We start from the raw sequence: 21739 nt of genomic DNA on the forward strand, positions 1-21739 counted from the left end.
CCAGAATATATCCGCTCGCTACAACACAACAAGAGGACCCGACCTCGACATTCGATCACGAGCTATACCGCCAGACACCAATGATATCACTACACATCTTTTTGCGGCTCTGCTCTTGCCCTTCTTCTCCACTGGAGGAATTCAAGCTACACCATCAAGGAAAGAATATGTTGCATTTCTTGTCTACTGCCGCGACGTGGGTGTAGCTCTCTCATCGGTCTACCCGCGATGCATCTGATGGTGCAGATGATGCGCCAATGACGACTCGCGAGCCTTGCTTGCGCCGCTGCGAAGCCAATCTGGAGCACATGAGATACATAAGATGGCTGCGTTGTCTGCGCATAGCAGCTGGGGTCCCTTATCGGGGGAAGGGATGCGGTTGGTACATCTGCGTCCTTACTGCTAACTTGGGTAATGGTTGCAGACATCTTGGAAAGATTGACTGTCCATGTCTCTAGCAGATCATGACAGCTCATCAAGCATCTTGAGTACTGCAGCTAACTTCCCTGGCTTCTGGGGTCTCTCGTGGGGCACAATGGACCGGTGAAACATCGTTCACGGGTCTATCCTCTCAATTCCGTTCGCTGGATCTGATTTCGTTCTCTCAATCTGTGGGGGAGCCACATCGAAACCAGAGAACTTACCTGCGTCTTGCTGTCTTTATCGATGGTCATGCTTCCAATTCAACACAAGCTTCGGTGCTTGAACCCCGCCAGCGGCCCGGCTAGCCTTGGGAACCCTTTACATACATCCATGACATGCATAAAACGCACCACACTAATAACCGGCCCTCATTTAAGCCAACGAATCAGCTGGGATTATTTACTTGGCAATGCTACAGTCCGGTATCCCAAACTGGCATTCTGTATAGGCGACCTTGATCACGTCTACTGGCCGTGGCAATAATGAGGCTCTGCTTCGAATCTCCCCCGAATTGGCGCCCACAACTTCACCGAAAGCAGTATCTCAGACCGTTATTTACCATACATGCTCGCCATAAGACTCTTACTTGTCGGTCCCTTACTGGTGGGATGTTGAATTCAAGTAGGGCAGCTGAGCAATGATCCCATACTGCATTGGACCCCAGCGCCACGCCATTAAGCGAGGATCTGGACTGCAGAAGGGAAAGTGGCAGAAATATTGAAGCTCATGTTAGGTGGGAATGCTGGCGGGTATCACGTAGAGGGTTGCGTAGGTGCGTTAGCTCTTGGAGCTAAAGCGACCAGATTGTGGCCATGATCCGAGCCAATATTATAGTGCCAACAAAGAAATCGTCGAGAAAAGGAGCCACATACCTGTTGCTGTAGATTCACCGGCTCCGATGCGGCTATTTGGGTTGGGTATATCCGGCCTGATTCGTGTTTCCGCTCCGGTATTAGTGGGGCCGTACCGCTTAATGATATCGGGGTCTGAATATCCTAGATCGATCAGTTCAGCAATCACTTGGCATGTTGGCATCCAGGACATCTAAGAAGGCAATGGATTGTTTCATGCAGATGAGTGCCATTCTCATTGAGTTGTATGCCACCACCAAGTGGTCAGCTGCCAGAGAGGACACAATCTCTAATCCAGAGAGATAAGGAATTCCGGAGATACATCGCAGTTATCACCAACCAAACGAGTTTCAATGTGTTCAATTCCGCTGTCAAGGAGAAAGCCGCATATTCACGGCATTGAAGGCTACCAATCGCAACCTTCAATTGGCGTTGCATCTCGTCTAACTTAGCGGGATGTGTCAAGTGATACCAATTACTTGGGTTGCCTTAAACCTTCAATCCCACTATCATAACGTGTGGAAGTCGATCTCACTTCTTGGGAGCCGATCAATGTAAGGCAATTGACTTGTGATATGTCACAAACCCCCATCCTTCGTAAGGCTTTCATGTCGAGCGCGATCTAATGGAACGAAATGCCGTTCCCGTTTACAATCACGAGGCCAAGTGCCGTACCTATGGGCTGTGATATTGATAAGTTTGGTCTGTCATACCGTGAGAGCCTAGATGAGCCTAGACATTCAGGGTTTAAATGAACCGCGATTAGACGTCATTGTCGACCTATACTCCGCTTGCATGTGAAGATCAGTGACATCTCTAACTTCCATGCTTACATATCTGCGTCAAACCACACTAATATGCAGACCAAGTTGCTTAAGAGCCTGAAGGGAAGGTCTAAAGTGTCGACCTTCCATAAAACAACGGCCATCCATGTCTGAAATTTGAGCTCGGTGATATTATCGGTCTCCGTTTTGACTATTGGTTGTTCTGGACCAATAGTGAGATCATTAATTCTGCACTCTTCACAGATGTTATGACAACCTCATAGAACCCCTCTCCGGATGAATACTAGGTCGGCAGCGGAGGCAATGGCAACTGATATAGAAAGCGGAAACTTCGGGAGTCCGACACGGATGATGATTTCACGACTATTTTACGGTCTATCATCCCGGAATTAACCATAAGTTTATAGTTTATAGTTAGCGATAGCATTGAAGAATTGTTAGTTGTACGAATTACTGTACTGTAGCACAAGTTCTGCACTGCAGCACGGGCATTATCCAGACCAAAACGTGATTCTTTGATGACGACAACAATCGATTCTGGTCTCTGGTGCTAATACCGAACACGGAGTTAGTGCTGACGGCCGATTTGAATGAATAATCATAAGAGTGAAGCCATCAAATAGGAACCCCAGCCTCTGGCAGGTTCTGCAGGCCCTGAGACAGATTTGACCGTTAGCGTCACTTTACAGGTATTCCGCCCTATGGCCCTACGATAGACGACAAAAAAGTCCCCGGTATTTTAGTGACCCTACTGTACTACCACGATATTTGTCTGTCAGCTCGGGTCGTTTATTGACTGGCGCTGGTGCCAAGGCAGGGAAGGCACCCCGGGGATCGTCAATACGACCTACGTTACAGTTACAACCTAGACTGTACTAACAACTCCCCACCAACTAACTCCATTCTCCCAATCATTCTGGCTGTCAAGCAACGCATTCGTCGACTCCTCAGGTACCCAGACAGTGGCAGACACAGACCCAGGACCCAGACCCAGACCCAGACCCAGAGTCCAGTCTTTCCTCTCCTCCAGCCAACGTCTTATGTTTCACAGCTACAGCCTTCTCAGCCTCTTCTGGCTTCGCGACAGCCAGTCCTGACAGTCGAGGTTTCGTCTGCGTTACCGCACCTGGTCGTTGATGGCCTCGCCACGCCCGCATTCTCTTCATTCCAGAGCAATCTAGCCCACCGAGTCCGCAAAAGAATTCCTCTGTCCATCCTTTGGTCTGGTCTGGTCTACCGTCTGACCGACCCCACGCATTGCATTCTTGCAGCCGTAACGCAGATTATCGTCATTATCGCGCGCCAAAACGTTCGGTCAACGTAACACAAATATGTCCAACTATATGGATGGTCTATCCCTCGGGTTCGGCTTCAATAACGGAGTCATGTCTGAGGGGCTTGACTCTGCGCAACAGTCCACAACGTCGCCTGCATCCAACACCAACGCACAACAAGATGTTTCCTCCTTCCACGTCCAACCGAATTCTTTCCAAGGCAACGTTACTGTCTATCAGACGACAGGGCCCGAAGCCCACACGAGCCCGATCCAGCAACCCGGAAGCAATACCCCCGCCCTGAACCCGCGATCATGCGTAACCTGTCGCCGTCGGAAAGTTCGTTGCGACAAGCAGATGCCGTGTTCCAACTGTCGTCGAGCACAAATTCCATGCGTCTTTCCCGCCCCTGGGAGAGCACCGCGGCAGCCGCGCCGGAAGGATCCCAATGCGCCACCTAAAAACTCAAGCCAGCGTGAGATAGAGTTGATGAAGAGATTGAGAAAGTTGGAGGGCATCGTAGAAGAATTGAGCGGACAGATCGAGGTTGAGTCAGGGGGCAAAGGGCAATCCTCAGCCAGCTCACCCGAAGTACATTCAGCTCAAAATTCCTTTGAGACATCAGGGCATAATACTCAACGACACTTGTCAAATGCATCCTCTCAGCAAGGCAATGCGACAATGACTGGTGGAAGCCCGCGGGGAAGCGACGCAACAAGTGACCAGAGCGAGAGCACGCGCAAGGGTATGCATAAGAAGTTTGGCCGATTGGTCCTGAACGACAACGATACCAGTGGAAGTCGAAAATATGTCAGCCACGGTCTCTGGGCAAAACTTAATGATGAGGTTGGTTTATATTGGAATTGTAAAAGTTTGTGGCTGACTTGTAAACCAGCTTGACTCCATAAGAGAAGAGACGCAACGGCTCACTGATGAAGACTTTGACGAATCTGACATGGAAGAAACTCCGGATAGTTCACCTGCAGTTGCGCTATCGGCGAACCACAACGCATTCATCTTTGGCTATCGCTCAACAGAGGTGGATTTGGACAAGTACTGGCCTGTCCCTTCAGTCATCCCATTTCTGTGGTCTGTATACCAGGAGAATGTGGAGCCATTGCTTAAAGTGCTGCATATCCCGACCATGGAGCCTGTTTTCCGAGATGCTAGAAGGGACCATAAGCAACTCTCTCCTGGAAACGAAGCCCTGGTCTGGGCGATATACTATGCTGCAATCACGTCATTAGATCCTGACGAGGTACGTGAAATCCTGTGTATGATGACAAGAAATACTGACTTTTTGAACTCAGGTTCGCGCCAACCTCGGTGTCACCAAAGAGGATATCCTTGTGCAATACCGTTTCGCGGTCGAGCAGGCTCTCGCTAAAGCCAACTTCCTCAACTCGCTGGACACTCCGATCATGCAAGCTTTGCTCATCTTCCTTCTTGTAGTTAAAGGCCACGATGGAAGCCGTTTCTGTTGGTCTTTAACCGGCCTGATAGCTCATCTCGCTCAGGGCATGGGACTACACCGGGATGGGTCACATTTTGGTCTGAGTCCCTTTGAAACAGAGATGCGAAGACGTCTCTGGTGGTCACTACTCTTATTAGATCTCCGATCCGCGGATGAGTTGGGTACTGATCTCATTATCCAAGACTTCAACTTTGATACACAAATGCCAAGCAACATCAACGATGCCGACATTAAACCTGATTCGACAGAAGCCCCTGAACCCAGAGAAGGCCACTCTGATTGCGCGGTGGCGATTGTTCGGTTTGAGATTGCAGGTTTTGGCAGGCGTCTTGTTCGCCTATCATCTGCATCAATGTCTTTCTGTCCCAAAGGCATGCCTTTCGAGAATACTACTCTTGCAGAAAGAGAACGCATGCTCATTGACGTCTATCGGAAAGTTGAGCACAAATTTCTGAAGCATGTCACAATTGATACCGATCCATTATATTGGATGGCTGCCTCGATCGCTCGTATTATCATGGCTAAGATGACTTTGGTCATATACCAGCCAGTACTCTTCCCAGGCTCCGATGGCGAGGGTGCACTTTCAGATGAAGCGAGAGAGCGTGCATACATGGCGGCAATCGAGATTGCCGAATACAATCACATCTTGAACAATGATACAAGGTGTAAACAGTTTAGGTGGTTGTTCAAAACCTACACCAACTGGTCTGCCATGGCCTACTTCCTCATAGCCAGTTGTCGCCGGCCATGGACCCCTCTTGTGGAGCGTGGTTGGGAAGCGATCAATTGCTACGAGGATCATCCAGCCCAGCTTTGGAGATCTGGCGACAATACATCTGTCGTGATGCCTATAAGGAAACTATATATGAGGGCACAAAGACATCGTGCTACAGAAATTGTTCGACTTCGCAGCAATCCTGAAGAAGCCCGTCGTTTAGAATTCGAGGAAAGGACAAACCCACGATACCAAGTTCGATTCGGACAGGAGACTGATTTGACCGTCAACAAGATGGACGAGGTCAGAGAAAAATGGAGAAATCTGGTGCGCTCTGATGGAAGCAACGTCCCGATCTCTACACCAGCCGAACTCAGCCCTGTAGCACTACCAGACATGCTACAACCACAACCACAAATTCCGTCTCGCCCGAGGACCCCGTCAGTCAATGATATTCCAGCAAGCTTTGATCTTTCCGACACGACGATGAACTTTATGAACGACATGATGGCACAAGGCACCAACTTCAACATGACAGGCTTCTGGCCACTAAACGACGTCGGTGCAGCCCAAATGAAAGCCATGAATACTGAAGCGACGCCTATGACTACAGCTGCCCAAATACCACAGACACAAGCATTAGACATGGGTCAACAATTCAATCCCCAGACAATGCAACTACCGAAAGACGAAAATCAAGCGCCTTATCTCTGGACGGGTGGTTACCCGACCATGAACTCGAATTTTGATCAGACTACAGTAGCAGGTATGGATGACATAGACATGCTGGGGGAGGACTTTAATTGGCACCACTGGAGCCAAAATGTTCGTGGTATGTAGATAGATGATCCACCACTAAAAAAGAGATGGTTGGTTAACCAAGACTTTTGTTAGTTTGGAGAACTATAAATGGAGTGTATTGGGGGTGAAAAAGCTTGTATGAATTGATACCCGTTGGATTATGATATGTGAGGCGATGAATCTAGACAATCTTCTTTCTCAAATCGCTATGTATTTGTATCTACTGAGCCTTGGCGTTAAAGATTAACACTTATAAACTGTTTATCTCAATATTCATTCCACCCTGTCTGGTCATCAAGGCACCACCCTGTCTATATCTACGTTATAGTCTTTCTTCCTGAGCTTTACTCTGTCTCTCCTCTTCCAATACATCCTCTCGCCTCCTAACTTCAACATTCGTCGGTCCGCCTTTACCGAAATTGACAAGAACCACACGTTCCCAGTCACCCCCTCTATCCGAGTTTCTAAGCTCCGGCCCTGGCTTATCCAAGCCCAGCACAATCCTCTTATCCTGTTTCCTTATAAACAGGTTATGCGGGCTCATGACTTTGTCGCCCCAGGGGATCAAAGCTGTCTTGTGCTCCTGGCCTTTCTTCGTCTCTGCCGTGGGTACCTGCTCCAGGAAAGATAGTAGCTTCTCTCGTTGTTCTGTAACTTGCTGCGGTTCTGCCTTTTCTGAGAGGATCTTGGAGACTAGTGTGAGGAGGAAGTGCTGTGGTGGGAAGAGAATAATGCTGTTGGTGGAAGCGCGGGAGAGGAAAGACTGTGCTGATGCGAAGAGCGCGGCTGTATGTTCGACGCCATTGTCTGGTGTTGGGATGAGCATCTCGGATGGCATGTCATCCCGTGACTGTGGGAGCATGTATAGATACATCTGTGTTGTGAAGCGCTTGTTGTTCGCAGCTGGTGTTACCCAACGTGTAAAAGGAATGAGACCATCTAGACGTTTCGTCAGTAACACTTCGCTCTATGTCATGACGGTCCATCTTACCCAAGTCTGGTTCAGCGCTGACTGACTTTAGCCAATCCAAGAACTTGACTTGGTTTCCATGGATCATCTTCCTCGCAGCATCTCTATCCTTCACGTCCAGATTTATGAGCTCGTTGTCCTTCCTGGCTAACAAGATACCTGTCTCTTCAAACGTCTCTCTGATCGCACCTACTCTGTACGCCAGTCCATCCTGATGCCTCTCCGGCGAGCTCTCCTCGGGTATTTCGCCATCATGATAAGGATCTAAGTTCCCACCAGGAAAGACATGCGCAGAGGCAAACGAAGAAGACGTCTTCACGCGATGAAGCAGCAGAACCTCATTAGACGGTGAAACAAGCAGTACCGATGAACTAGGCCGCGGTACTGGAGGCGGAGGTTTATTTGCCGACGTTGACTCTTCTCGGAAATACATAATGGGCAGATATGGCTTGGAAATGAAATTACATCTATGAAGAGGTGAGCGCCTGAAGGCACGGAATAACAGAGACATTGAGGACCGGGTATAAGGATGGTTGTCTATGACATGGCCAATTAATGCGGAGTAAGGCTTGAACTGAAATGGGCATGTGAGGTGTTGGGAACGGGGAGCCGAGGCCCGTTTCACGATGCGGTGGGGTGAAGATCGGAGCCGAATTATCGGACGGCTATGCAGGTTCCGCAGGGTATAACATAGGTTTGTACTACATGAAGAGCCATTCCTCCTGAAGACCAGAAGAAGGCATTGTAGTTTTTATGATTTAATTTAAGAATTCAAGTAATATTTAGGTACTATCCTGGTTCCCAGGTTCAGGAACTAAACATTGATCATTTGTTCTAGGGTAGATTCTGGACAAACTCCAGACTTATACGCACACAACTGTTCCATACAATTGCAGCCCACAAGTTCAGAACTGACCTATACTTTCTTTACTGTGAGCAGGCAGTAAGAAGAATAAAGGTATCTTCCCCCTTAGCCTCATAGTGGAACAGCGCAGCAGGTATCCAAGCAACAAACTTAACTACTGGCAAACAGACAAAGAGACCTTGGAACAAAGAACAAAAAAAAGATAGCACTTCTCAATCATGATATAGTATAGGAACAGCCCGATGCGGGGGTCGAACCCGCAACCTTGAGATCGCGTACTCGTAAGAGTCTCACGCTCTACCGATTGAGCTAACCGGGCGTGCTTTGCCGGGTGATCAAGCCCATTTTTGTTGAACAGCGAGTTGAAAACTAGGAATATGTAGCACGAGTTTTTTGGAATGTGTGGTAGAACCTGGTTTTGGTGGGCTTGGTTGGGTGGCCTGGTTGTGTGGTTCGCTGGGGCTTGCTGGGCAGCGTGAGGGTTCCACCGGGAATAGCGTCGGAGGTCAGGCAGTCTGAATTTTGGCAGGTCGACAACACAGCAGCCTTGAGCACCTAGCAATAATGATAATTTCTGTATACAGATAAAATGAGCTGAAATGAATGGATTTGTCAATATCTATCAATAGTTTGACATATTCATTAAGAATTCCACCTCTTTCTTCTTCATTATTCTCAGTGTAATTCAAGGTGGGCCCTGATTGGCTCTTCTGCTAGACCCTCATTCTGACTTTTGCGGCAGGAGCAGGAGTCACGTGCATTGGATCCCACCTTCCTCGTCTAGGGTTTCTCCCCACGAAAATCAAAATAATTTCGAAAGACTGTTTGATCTTGATCCTCGAGCCCGGCACGACACGACATCTTCACGAAGTAACGCCGCACTAACCCTTCAGACACAATGGCCAAGATCTCGTAAGTCCTCTCCTCTGCGGATTGATAATAGATCTCGTTCTCTCGTTTTCGCTCTGGATATTTCTTCTCGTCTCTGCCAACTTTTGATCGATCATCATGCGCAAAAAAGAGCTGGAATAAATGAGGTGGTGGTTTGGCGGGGAACTGAGAGACCGAATTTTGTGTCGATGCACACAACGAACAACGACTACAGCTTCGAGGATACGGTATCGCTGTCTCGACGGTATTCAAGGCATCATGTCTTGATTTTTTTCACATTCGATTTCGAAGTCAGCAAGCTTGGCACACATCCGCCCGCCGAACACCTTCGTCCACCCGACAAATTTTGGCAGAGAAAATTTCAACACCAAGCGAAAACGAGAGCGCGAGATCAAGATCAAGATCTCAAATACAACAGAAATACTGACATGCTTTCCACAGGCGTGGTGCCCCTGGTGGCAAGCTCAAGATGACCCTGGGTCTCCCTGTGTACGAATTCTCCCACCCATCACTCATCCGATCCAGCAAACTGACTCCCTCTCCAGCGGTGCCGTCATGAACTGCGCCGACAACTCCGGTGCCCGAAACCTCTACATCATCGCCGTCAAGGGTATTGGTGCTCGCCTGAACCGATTGCCCGCTGGTGGTGTCGGTGACATGGTCATGGCCACCGTCAAGAAGGGAAAGCCTGAGCTCCGAAAGAAGGTCCACCCCGCCGTTATCGTCCGACAGTCCAAGCCCTGGAAGCGATTCGACGGTGTCTTCCTGTACTTCGAGGACAACGCCGGTGTTGTACGTTATGGTCCACATGTGAAAAAAATTGGCAGATGGATGACTAACATGTGTTACAGATCGTCAACCCCAAGGGTGAGATGAAGGGCTCCGCCATTACCGGCCCCGTCGGTAAGGAGGCTGCTGAGTTGTGGCCCGTAAGTTGTCTCCCGACTACAGCATTATGACAGTCACTAACACATTCCCAGCGTATTGCCTCCAACTCCGGTGTCGTCATGTAAGGTGCTTGCTTGCGAAAGGAAATCAATCAAGGAAAGATAAAAGGGCGTGCGGTGCGTGGTGGTTGGGTTTCTGTCCCGAATGCGATCAGATAGAGCGCGGTAAAGAAACATTATCCCCTCCTTCCCCGAGACTCCTATTCCCTTTTTTCATCTGCCCTGGGTCAAAGGGAAGGGTTAAAAACAGGGGAATGTTCTTTTTATCTACTACTTTTAAAGTCGCTGGATTTGGCACAAGGCTCTTTGCATTTCGGTTGCGGCGTGTAAGGATGATTCACATACCAGGCATTCACATCAAGGACAAAACAAAAGTCACTTCAAAACGATTCTCCCAAGGCGTTTTGTGATGTTTTTCGGTTCAAATATGTGCAACTCTCCCCGCCGTTGACCTTGTGACTGTGATGTCAGTGAATTTGTTCGCATGATTGCCAAGTACTCCGGTAGGTGCATGCATCTTACTTTGTAAGCGTTTGCGTCTGCATCCACACCTGGTACGCTAGAGCAGTGTACAGAGTCTACCGTTAGGTTTGATTGCATCTACCCTGTGGTAAGGATCTGCTTAATACTCTACTCTGGTGAGTAACCGGTATTCGTGTACACAAGGACGGTTGGCAGTGTATTTCACTACTGCGGGTGTTTGCGGTGATATTTTTAATGTCAAGAAGATAGCCGTTTGTATGCCTGCTTGCATTGGTACTCGTCTTTGTTATCCTATGTTCTGGGTAAATCTACTTGGTGTTTGTAGCAACAGGATTGACCTTAGCTCAAATTCACCAATACAATCAAGGTTCACGTATGCTGTACCCATCACAATAAGCACATGCAATTGGTTCTTTGTCCTTTGTCACTACCAATGCAGCATAGCAGACTCTTACAATTAATTACGGCACAAACATTCACAAAGTATTAGAAACAAAGGCGCATTGATATGTATAACGTGAACATTAAGTCTTTTAGGTACGCTTCGCTACCCCCCATTTTCTTTTCCACGCTTAGCCTCCCAAGTCTGAGGCATTCGCCGCTATATGATGCCGAACGATTATGCAAAGCCTCCCCTGATGCATATATATGTGGTGAACAACATTAAGAAATAAGCAGATAAAACAAATCGAGAAACCGCACAACGAAAAAAAGGAGTTTTTTTGTTCGCATCTAGTGTACAAGAGAAACAGCGTGACGGAGAAGCAGAATCCAAAATAAAACCTCTCTTGATATTCGTAGTATACAGAGCGGCTGTATGTACTGGGAAAGAGACCGCGCTTGTCTCTTGGGGGTTCGTGAAGGTGACGTCGAGTCAGTGGGTTGAAGGCCACCGACTTGATAAGTGTTTTTGTTGATTGTTTCGTTTTCTTGTAGACATGATTACACCGCCATCAGCAGTGAACGGCAAGCTCTAATAGTGGTATCCCATCCCAGGCATCCCGTGGCTGTGACCATGGTTGGGATGTTGACCGTGGCCATGCATGAAAGGAGGAGGTGGGTTTCCAGGCTGATGCGGCGGTGGTGGCGGCGGGTGAGGAGGCATATGCTGGGGGTGATGCATCTGCTGCATGTGAGCTGGGTGGGGAGGAGGAGGAGGAGGAGGGTGCTGATGATGGTGCTGGGGGTGTTGGTGATGAACCGGGTATTGATGAGGATGGTGCTGATGTTGATGAGGGTGCATAGGAGGCGGTTGTTGATGCATCATGTGTGGTGGAGGTGGCGGCTGCTGCTGCTGCTGCTGTAGTGGCATCTGAGGCTGCTCTGGTGCCATCTGCATCTTGAGGGTAGAATCTCTCTTCATGGGAGTCTTGCCCTTGGGCTTAGGCGCGACGACACCCGTTCTTTGCTCGGCTGCCGCTTGGGCAGCCTTCTTAGCCGCCAAGGTCGCCTTACGCTTTTCAACAGCTCCAGCCATATTGCCGTTGGCCCAACGGTCTGTATTGTGTTAGTTTGTGGAAAGCGTAAAGTAATCGGTTGAATAGCTTACTCTTCATGGAGGCAGACATCTTCTCGGACTTGGTCATCGACTTGTAGTCCTTGGGGGTATCATCGTTGTCATCGACCGGACCAGGGGTAGGGGTAGGGGTAGCTGGGGCAGGTGGTGGAGGAGGGGGAAGAGGTGCCGGCGTTGCTTGCGGCGTGCCTCCATTCTTGGTATCCTGACCAGACCTGACAACCTTGATCTTCTGAATCTTGCGGCTGTTGATGGGCTGTGCCTGTTCAGTAGATGGAGCAGGTGTCGATGCAGTTGATGGGATTTCGGCAGCAGTGGTACCGCCGCTTGTTCGTTTGCCTCTCTTCTTTGGTGGTGCCTGGCCTGACTCTTCAGTTTCGTCAGGATCGTCTCGGAAACGCTTCTGTCTTTTAGGTCGGAAAGAATAGGACGATTCGACAGTCTGAGAAGACTCCTCAGAGCAAGCAGTAGTCGGGCGCGAGTCACCGTTGTCGACAATCTCCATCTCGGGCGTGGCCTCAAAGTAACCACTGGGAAGTTTGAGGGTAACGAGATGTCGTCGGACTGTTGGTTTCTCCTCTTTTACTTTCTCATTCTCTTCTGGCTCCTCCATAACCTCTTCTTCCTCTTCTTGGGGTTCTTCGTCGACAAACTCGTTGGGATCTGCCTCCTCATACTTGACAGCAGGTCTGGCACGGCCCCGACGAGTGGGCTTTTGAGGCGATTCTTGAACTGCTTCCTCGGTATCTGGGGTTGGCACAGCCTCCTCCTCTTGCACAGTGTTCTTGCTACGAATGCCACGCTTGCGTCTGGTCTTAGGACCTTCGCCATCCGAGACAACCTCGCTGGTGAAGCTAACTGCAAGATTGGTCTGCGGTTCGTCCTCGGCGTTGGCATTCTTGCGTCGACGACCAGTGGCTCGAGTGGCGGGCACAGGTGTCGAGCTCCTGCTGACATCCTGTGTCGTGGGATCGAAAAGCTGAACGGGCTTTCGTTGGCGTTTGCCGACCACCTCCTCTCCCTCTGTGGCCTTGGCGGTTTGTCTAGGCTGATTTCGCAAAGATCGACCGCGAGTCATGACTCCGACTTGTTGTGTCTCGGGGTTTTGTTTGCCTATCTTTGAAGGATGAGGATCATACTCAAAGCCGTAAGTAGCGGCCATGATGCGATCCTGTCCTTGGAGATATCGAGTCTCGGTAAGGCCTTCCTTTTCACGAGACTTGTATCCCTTGACGGCGAATTCAGGCTCCTCGTAGTTGATACCATGTTGATGAAGGTTGCGAGTACGGGCCTCATATTTGGAATCAGCCGCTCGTCTACGAAGAGAGTTCTCATAGTCGTCGACAATTGCGCCTTGCTCAGTCCACTCGTCCTGCCACTGAACCATAGAGACATTGACGGCTTCGAGAAGTTCGTAAAGTTCTTCAGTAGACATATCTTCATAATTCTCGAGAACCGAGACGTACTCCTCGGGGTCTCTTAGCTTTCGGTATTTGTAGTATCGGGTGCGCTCTGACAACTCTTGAGACTCGTCAGCCTCGTCACCATCCTCACCAGCAGGAGCAGGCGAATTGAGGGCGGTTGGATCTGCTGAATCTGGGACAGGAGAGCCACGAGTAGGTGTGTTAAGTGCAGGCGTGGGAGCTTCGAGTCCTGCATCATCTTGATCATCGACCATAGGCTCCATGTCGGCGTCTCGATCGGCATCCTTTCCTTCTGGGGTCACATCATCATTGCCGTCTTCATTACCCTTCTTTTCTGGATACATCGTGAACTCGCCTTCGACATAAGGCTTAAGATGAGACCAGCGCCCGACCGGAGTAGGTTGTGGCATAAACTCCAGGGGAACTCGAGGAGCGACAGGCTTTTGAGGACTAGGTTTTGTCTCTGAAGGCGCAGAAGATGCTGGGGTCTCGATGGTCTCAGCGGGAGGGGGCGTAGGAGCTTTCGGTTCGATAGGACTCGAAACAATGGCTGGTTCCTCTTGAGTGATGTGATTTTGAGGTGAATCTGGGATCTGCGGCTCATCTGCAGTGACTGGCATCTCAACTGATTCTGGTTCTTTGTCCTCGTTGTTCTCCTCAACAACCTCTTTGTTCACGTTCTCAGTCTCAGTTTGGTGGCCGTTACTCAACTCCACAGACATGCGGATTTCATCAGTATTGACGTTTGGAGAGGGAATGGTAGTTTCCTGAGGTAGTTGTTCGTCTTCCTGAGCTGGCGATGGCGACCGTAGTTTAGCGGGCGACTTTGGTGGTGATGAGGAGATTGTATTTGATGGCAACGGTGATGGCAAATCTGCAGGCCCAAGTGCTGATGTAGATGTAGGTTCAGGTGAAGGCGTAGAAACTTTATCTTGCGCGGCTGGAGTATCAATGGCAACGGCATCAGTCATTTCGATATCTTGAGGAACATTCTCCTCCAGAAGAGGATCTATATCCATCTTGTCCATTTTGTCTTCTTGGTGCTGATCCGGTAGCTGAGTAGGTGGTTCCAGTATTTGCTCTTGTTCAACTTGTTCAACGACTGGTTGGTGAGGTGCTTCCTTTTCTTCGATGATAGTTGTGGTGCTGCTGGTGAGAGATTCGGGTTCTGGATTAAGTTGTGAAGTAGGTTCAGCAGGAGGGAGTTCGCTAATGATATTTGCAGGCTCTGGTTGGGATGCAGGAACAATAGGTGAATGGGTAGATTCACTCTGATTGTTCTCATCGGCTGTAATAGGCAATTGTGCTATTGTCGGTGCCAACTCTGGCGCTGACACTGACACTGCCGCGGGCTCTGCCTCCTCCGCTTTAATGCTGATATCTGGCACTGTCAGTGCAGTGGCACTAGCAGCTGGCTCAGGTTTTGTACTTGGTACCGCCGTTTCCAAAGGAGTTAATGGATAATCAGCTTCCAATGTAGTCGAAGGTTGTTGGTAATTATAAGTTGCTGGCTCAGGTTCCGCGTTAGGGAAGTTTTCGGCTTGCGGCTCTGCAGGCTGAGATACAAGTTCCTCGATAGAGTTGCTTATATGTTCCACAGCAGGATAAGGTTTTTCTGAGAGAACTTGATTGACTTCAGAACTTGAGGCAGCATTTTCTGTTGCAGGTCCAATCTGAAACCCGTTATGAAATTGCGGTGCTGGTAGCTCATTTTTTGTCGACTCATTTTGGGGCGATTTCTGGGGTGAGGTTTTCGGTGACATTTTGGATTGGGGGGATGAGTTATTTGAATCAGCACCATCTCTGAGTTCAGAATCGTCAACATCTGAGTAGTATGCACCAACTTCGATGGTGTCTTGGACTTCGTTATCGTCATCCTGCAAAGCAGCCTGATGAAATGCTTTCAGGTCACTGGATTTGCGTGTCGGATTCCTCCGTCGGCTTGACGGAGTATCGGCACCCATAGAGGCGCCTCTTCTCTTTGAGTCGTTGTTGTAAAAGTCATCCGTGTCAAAATTGATTTCTGACCTTCGCTTCTTACCGCGTGCTGAAGATGTCGAGTTGGGGACAACGACATCATCGTCAATGTGCTCAAATGTGTAATCCACACGAGCACGCTTACGGAGACTGTGTCCGCCCTTTTTTGGGCCATGCTCACCCTCATCTTGCATTGGGAAATTATCCATAGTAGTAGATCGCCTCTTGGGATTTGAGTTACGACTACTACTTGGAGGTGAGAAAGTGAAGGCGTGTTGAAGGGGTTTGGTAGAGCGACGACCACCAGGAGTGGTATTAGTCTGAGCGACAACAGGGCTCGTGATTGGGTTAAAGTCAAAGGAAGCCTCTGAAGTAGAGGTAGGAGAAGCAGAAGCTCCTAAAGGGCGGCGACGTTGAGGCATCCGGCGCGAGCGGTCCATTGTCAGTCAAGGCAGAACAAGACAAGACAGAACAGAGGACAGGCTCTGAGGTGAGGCTGGGATGTTACAGCAAGGACGTGTAGCGACCAGCCGGGCCCGCGAGAGGCGTCATGCGAGTGAGTCCACAGGCACAGGCAACTTAGTGCGCAGTGTTAAAAGGGTCAACAAATACCTGCAAGATGAGCAGAAATTGAAGACTACCTAGTGATAGTGAAAAGGGTAAGGGAGGATGAGGCTCAAAGTGCGTGGATATGAATGATTGAGATGAGCGTGTCGGATGGAGTAAGAGAAACAAGCCAGGGCAGAGAAAGAATTTTGAAGTACAGGGAACTGGCGGCAACAGGTACAGTACCTATTTGCAAAAGCGCAAGAAAAGAGGCCAATGTAAAAGAAAAACAAGGGCGTCTAATAACACTGTAGTCAGAATTAATCAACTTCTACTGCCCTTGATCTTGTGGCGATGCGATGGTTTAACCAAGAGTTGCCAACATATGACTGAAGTCGCGGGTGAGTGATGAAGACAGTCAGTCTCCTTTTGGCTCTGATGTTGGTCTCTGTCGATTTTCTCGAGGTGTCGTGGTCCGAATAAGCCAGCCAAGGCTAGACCAGACCCGCCTGGGGCCTTGCTGTTAGTGGCATCCTGGCCACTGAAGGCCACTCTCTCACAAGGCTCAGGGACCTGGGAAACCACCGGTACGTATCATCCCCAGCAACCCCTTCTCCGGGGTTCGCCCAGGCCAATCAGAAACTACAGATGCTGCGGAACTGCAAGACGCTAGTACAACTCGGGAATGAGCATGACATTGTCGTCTGCTGTAAATCACTGCGTGTTAGTGGCTGTTTGGCTGTGTAAGTCGCAGGTGAGCCAATGACTGTACTTTCTGAGTACTTGGGCTGAGCTCCAGGTGAGGCTTCCCACACGCAGTGTCATGCGTCCTTGGTGGGTAGCCATAAAGTACATGTTTCAGTACATCAGTCATTACATCTTGATACACTCGAAATAGGAGGCTTTCCAAGGAACGTAATGATATCATTAATAGGTAGTTATAGTTACCGAATTTATTAAATTAATACTAGGCACTTATTGATTGAAGATGCTCCTGTGTTGTAACCCATTTCTCCATACCTGTATGCTAGTGATGTAACTGTGGCTATCTGTTGGAAACCGCACGTGTTAGATGTTCCTGCCTTCCCGGTGTCCATGGACCCTTGCAGCTGTCCCGGAGCTCCAACCATCTCCTTAGATTTCCTCACCCATTTGCGCCAGACAACCTTCTTTCAACCCCCGCCTTCGACAAACCATCACCACGAAAACCTTCAGTAGCCCCAGGACCATTTACGAATCGACACGGTTTTGTCCAACTTGGTAGATACAATTTGTAACCATGGCGTCAAAAAAGACCAAGCCCACCGCTGGCGACGATGTCGACGAGCTCTTCTCTGGCCTTGACCTTGAAAAGAAGCCCAAGAAGACCACCAAGACCAAGCCTACTTCTGCCGCATCCAAGGCAATTGCCGACCAGGACATTCTAGCCGATCTCGAATCAGAGCTGGCCGAGCAGCCTTCACGACCTCATACTCCTCGAATCAAGGATGCTACCCGCCGTTCCACAGCGACACCTCCTGCCGGTGACCCCCGCAAATCAACAGACAGTACACGCAGTTTGAAAGCTACCTTCACACCGAGCGCGACGAGCTCAGAGCTTCTTGAGAATGAAAAAAAGCCAACTGCTGAACCTGTCCAGGATGCTACTCCCCAGGCCTCTGGTGGGGGATGGTGGGGTGGCATTCTGTCCACGGCCAGTGCTGCCATGAAGCAAGCTGAAGCTGCTGTCACCCAGATCCAGCAGAATGAAGAAGCCAAGAAGTGGGCGGAGCAGGTCAAGGGAATTAGGGGACTGGACGTCAACACCTTGCGAAACTACGGTATGGCCAATGAAGAGCAATCATGGGTCCAGACTAATCGAGATTTTAGGTGACGAACTTCGACACCGCGCTCTCCCTACATTTACCAACATCCTCCATACTCTTGCACCTCCCATTAGCTCCCACGAGCGTCTTATTATTCACATCACCCACGATATTGTCGGCTACCCATCCCTCGACCCTCTGGTTCATAACGTGTTTGGCCATGTGATGGCTCAGGTTGAGGGTGGTGATCTCTTGGTTATCCAGCGTGGGCAGGAAAGTCAGTCTCGACGTAGTACTGATAGTTCTGCTGGATGGCACGACGGACCTTGGTGGAGACAAAGCGACACTGCTCGCGAGTTGGGCTTGGTGAATGGAATGCCAGAGGGAACCAAGCTTTGCCGCGCCAACGCCGAATCGCATGCGAACGAATACTTCTCCGCCAACGGTGGTGTAGAGGCAGCCAAGCAAAAGGCCACAGAAGACGTCAGCGAAACCAACCCTGTTCGAACATCTGATCTGTTCTTAGCCATCCAGGCAATTGCTGTGGATTCCGATGAAACTCTGTTTGCTCGCACTGCTTCTGCAGAGAAGGAGAAGGAATCCGATGTCGAGGACCAGGACGACGACGAGGAGCTTATCTGCTTCGCAGTATTCATCTTGGACCCTATCCATGATATCGAGTTTTATACCGTCAGCCAGTCTATTCCTGCTCGATGGGTTCAGTGGCTGGACACCCCTGCTCCTCTCACCCCTCATTCTGGCGAGGAAGGCGAGGCTTTGGATGCTAACGTCCCGGATGAGATCAGGGACATTATCGAGAGTGGCGGTGTTGATCCCCGAGAGTGGGTAGCCGAGTGGCTCGAGGAGCTTCTAAACCTCTCTATTGGCACTGTCGCTCAGCGATATGTTGCCCGTCGCATGGGTGTTGGCGAAGGCGGTCTCGGAAGGGGCAAGAAGAAGATGGAAGAGCTTGTGCAAGACAATGCTGGAGAGGCTGCCCGTGCTGGAGTCATTTAAATGATATAAAGACGATAAGATATGAAATGTGTTATGCCACAAGGTAGGTTGGGCGTTCGGGTTTGCGTCTAGTAAATGTGCCTCCTGGACTTGAAAAAGGTCCAGGTATATGAATAACGTGTATTCTTATCATGCAGTTTTAGGACTGAATTGGAAATCAAACTGTCTTTGATACATGAAAAGATTATAGAAGCGGACTAACTAAGCTGTACTACAATAAGCAATTAGCCATTATATTATATACCATCCTAGGCTAGTAGATCTATGTGTGACCACTTCTATGTACCGTGCCGGCCTTTTTCAGTTCGCCTCTGGCTTCCCTTGTGGCACTCTCCAAATCAACCTGCTTCAAGGGCCGGTACTCGGGATCCCACATCTGTTCCTTGATCCACTCTTCCAGATCGTCCTCATCGTCAGGGATACCTTCTTGTGTAGCCTCACCATCCTTGACAGCGGCTTGTATCACATTGCGTGCAATTCTCACACTTACATCCCGCACTGAACTAACGTCTGGTACAAGAGGAGCTGTCGAGTCTTTAAGAATGGGACTTAGAGAGGATACGCCTTCTACGGCTGCGACGAGCATGCGATCGGTTAGATGCTTGGCCCGGGAGAGGACGCAGCCGAGACCGATGCCGGGGAAGACGACTGAGTTGTTGCACTCGCCGACGTTGATGGTTACTTCTTCGCCGTTTTTACCCCATGGGCCTTTGACAGCTGGGAAGGGTGAGCCGGTGGCTACAAGGGCCTTTCCGTCTGTCCATTTCAAGATATCTTCGGGCTTGGCCTCGTGAAGACGCGTTGGGTTGGATAGAGGGAGGACAATAGGACGCTCGTGGTGCTCGGCCATGGCACGGATGATGTCTTCGGTAAAGGCTCCGGCCTTGGTAGATGTGCCGATGAGAACATTTGGACGAACTTCTTTGACGACAGAGAGTAAATCGGTGTCCTTGTCTTTCCACTCCGACACGTCTTTGGTGTACATCTTCTGAGAATCAGTGACATCTTCAGTTTCCGAGGTGAGAAGACCAGGCTTGTCGATCAACCTAATACTGGTAAGTATTTATCTTTAAATGAGTTTCGATGAGGGTCCTACCAGATCTGCTTTGCTGCATCCTCGTGGCTCATGTTTCCTTCTGTAGCGATAGCATCGCGAACTTGATCTGCGATACCGAGACCGGCACTCCCGGAGCCGAAAACTAACATGCGCAAATCCTTGAGCTTCTGGTCACTTGCTTGAAGACCTGACATGATGGCGGCGAGAGTCACGCAGCCGGTTCCTTGGACATCGTCGTTAAAGCAAGCAAAATCCGGACGATAACGTTCCAGAATTTTCCTCGCTACATGCAAGTCAGTACTGCACTATCTCCAGTCGTGAGTGTAACTTACCGTTGCTAAGGCCAAAGTCCTCGAAATGGATGTAAGCATTCGGGTAGAGCTTCCTGGCAGATTGAACGAAGTTGTCGACAAACTTGGCATACTCTTCGCCACGGACACGGTTCTTCTTCAAGCCGAGATACAACTCATCGTCAAGAAGCTCCTTGTTATCTGTGCCGCAGTCTAGAACTACAGGAAGTGTTCTGTTAGGATGTACACCTGCGCAGAGCGTTGTGAGGACCAGCTTGGCGACGGAGATTAGGATGCCGCCGACGCCTTGGTCACCGATGCCGAGGATTTCTTCTCCATCTGTTGGTCTGTTAGTTGTTTGTTGCAGTTCGTGGTGGCGCACAACTGACCAGATACAACAATATAGTCAATGTCCTCTGCGTTGCCCCATTGTCCAAGATCCTGCTCTACATGATCGGGATCTTCAATGTTGAGGTAACAGCCCTCCGGGCGTCGAAACAGTCTAGAGTAGTTCTGGATAGCGTCGCCTTCCGTTGGTGTATACACTATGCTCATCATCTCTTCGAGATGAAGCTGAAGTAGCTATACCAGAGTTATTACAACCCCACGACACAATTGTTGCAGCTTACCTTGTAATAGAGGATCTCATTTTGGTCTTTGAGTGAAGTCAAGAAAGTGTTCTTGGCCAAATCGTCAGGTTGAGATGCATACTGCTCATAGGCACGCTTGCACTGCTGATCGAGCGTCTGAACACCTTGAGGCAGTAAGCCCGTAAGATTGAACGTGCGGCGCTCATCCGGAGGAAACGCAGAGCCTTTGTTCAAGTACGGCGTATTCAAGAGCGATGTACCACTGAGCGCACAGTTTATAGGACCGCTCGTGCTCAGAGGAAGGTTATCATATTTGTGCTTGGATTTAGTCTTGGTAGTGGTAGACTGTGATTTCCCAGCCTGGGAAGCGTAGTTATTGGTGAGATATCGCATTGGCAATGACGAGAATCGATAGACACGAGAAGACGAGGGTTTCGTTAATTTGAACATGGCGATTATTTATTCGATGCAAAGCACCAGCAATTAATATGAAGTAATAGAGACTGTAGTCTAGTAATCTTTGGAAGTCTTAAGAATTCATGATCGGACCTTCCTTCGGATACAGCACACAATGACGTCGTCGAGATTTCATAGACACAAATCCACTCTGACGAAACGAAAACTTGATACATTAACACGTGGAAAACCAATGATGATATTATGTAAATTCAAAATACTATAAAATACTATAATAAGAAATGTCGGTGCTCCTGGAGCCTCGCCCGTGTAGAAATTGAGACAATGTTAGTCACAGAAGTGACCAACAAAGACGAGACGGACGCGGACTATGATGGCCCTTGTTCTTCTAGCAACGACGACCGGAAAAAAGGAGACGAATCTCTTTTTTTTTTCAATCGATAAATCAACCTTCAGACTACTTCGCAAAGACAACACAAAACGTGACGTCGGAGGAAGTCCCTCCCGTGAGGGAGGACTCGTGGGGATACAGAGTGACTGAAGGAAGAACGCTGCGGATGGAATAGATAGACGAAATTAATGCGATGTTCTTAATTCAGAGGTTTTTTTTTTTTTTTT

General features: G+C 49.3%; 6 protein-coding genes across 6 annotated transcripts; 3 read left to right on the forward strand and 3 right to left on the reverse strand.

The window, feature by feature from the left end:
• Positions 1 to 3390: 3390 nt before the first annotated feature.
• FIESC28_03761 (uncharacterized protein) lies at positions 3391 to 6365 on the forward strand (the record flags this gene model as incomplete). Its single annotated transcript, XM_031157910.1, has 3 exons — positions 3391 to 4179; positions 4229 to 4591; positions 4644 to 6365. The coding sequence occupies 3 exons, from the start codon at positions 3391 to 3393 to the stop codon at positions 6363 to 6365; spliced, it is 2874 nt and encodes a 957-aa protein (XP_031018170.1).
• Positions 6366 to 6648: 283 nt separating this feature from the next.
• FIESC28_03762 (uncharacterized protein) lies at positions 6649 to 7729 on the reverse strand (the record flags this gene model as incomplete). The annotated part of the gene is made up of 2 exons (XM_031157911.1): positions 6649 to 7265; positions 7318 to 7729. 2 exons carry the CDS (start codon positions 7727 to 7729, stop codon positions 6649 to 6651), a joined length of 1029 nt encoding a protein of 342 aa, XP_031018171.1.
• Positions 7730 to 9059: 1330 nt separating this feature from the next.
• FIESC28_03763 (uncharacterized protein) lies at positions 9060 to 10065 on the forward strand (the record flags this gene model as incomplete). Its single annotated transcript, XM_031157912.1, has 5 exons — positions 9060 to 9073; positions 9494 to 9541; positions 9598 to 9844; positions 9904 to 9981; positions 10033 to 10065. 5 exons carry the CDS (start codon positions 9060 to 9062, stop codon positions 10063 to 10065), a joined length of 420 nt encoding a protein of 139 aa, XP_031018172.1.
• A 1390-nt stretch (positions 10066 to 11455) lies between these two features.
• FIESC28_03764 (uncharacterized protein) lies at positions 11456 to 15839 on the reverse strand (the record flags this gene model as incomplete). The annotated part of the gene is made up of 2 exons (XM_031157913.1): positions 11456 to 11979; positions 12032 to 15839. The coding sequence occupies 2 exons, from the start codon at positions 15837 to 15839 to the stop codon at positions 11456 to 11458; spliced, it is 4332 nt and encodes a 1443-aa protein (XP_031018173.1).
• A 1385-nt stretch (positions 15840 to 17224) lies between these two features.
• On the forward strand, positions 17225 to 18767 carry FIESC28_03765 (uncharacterized protein; the record flags this gene model as incomplete). Its single annotated transcript, XM_031157914.1, has 2 exons — positions 17225 to 17765; positions 17815 to 18767. The coding sequence occupies 2 exons, from the start codon at positions 17225 to 17227 to the stop codon at positions 18765 to 18767; spliced, it is 1494 nt and encodes a 497-aa protein (XP_031018174.1).
• Positions 18768 to 19029: 262 nt separating this feature from the next.
• Positions 19030 to 21154, reverse strand: FIESC28_03766 (uncharacterized protein; the record flags this gene model as incomplete). Its single annotated transcript, XM_031157915.1, has 5 exons — positions 19030 to 19813; positions 19864 to 20107; positions 20157 to 20453; positions 20504 to 20696; positions 20744 to 21154. The coding sequence occupies 5 exons, from the start codon at positions 21152 to 21154 to the stop codon at positions 19030 to 19032; spliced, it is 1929 nt and encodes a 642-aa protein (XP_031018175.1).
• Between the last annotated feature and the right edge of the window lie 585 nt (positions 21155 to 21739).

This window comes from Fusarium coffeatum, assembly GCF_003316985.1.
Source record: "Fusarium coffeatum strain FIESC_28 chromosome Unknown BRIP53273_contig_77, whole genome shotgun sequence".
NCBI classification, from domain to species: domain Eukaryota; kingdom Fungi; phylum Ascomycota; class Sordariomycetes; order Hypocreales; family Nectriaceae; genus Fusarium; species Fusarium coffeatum.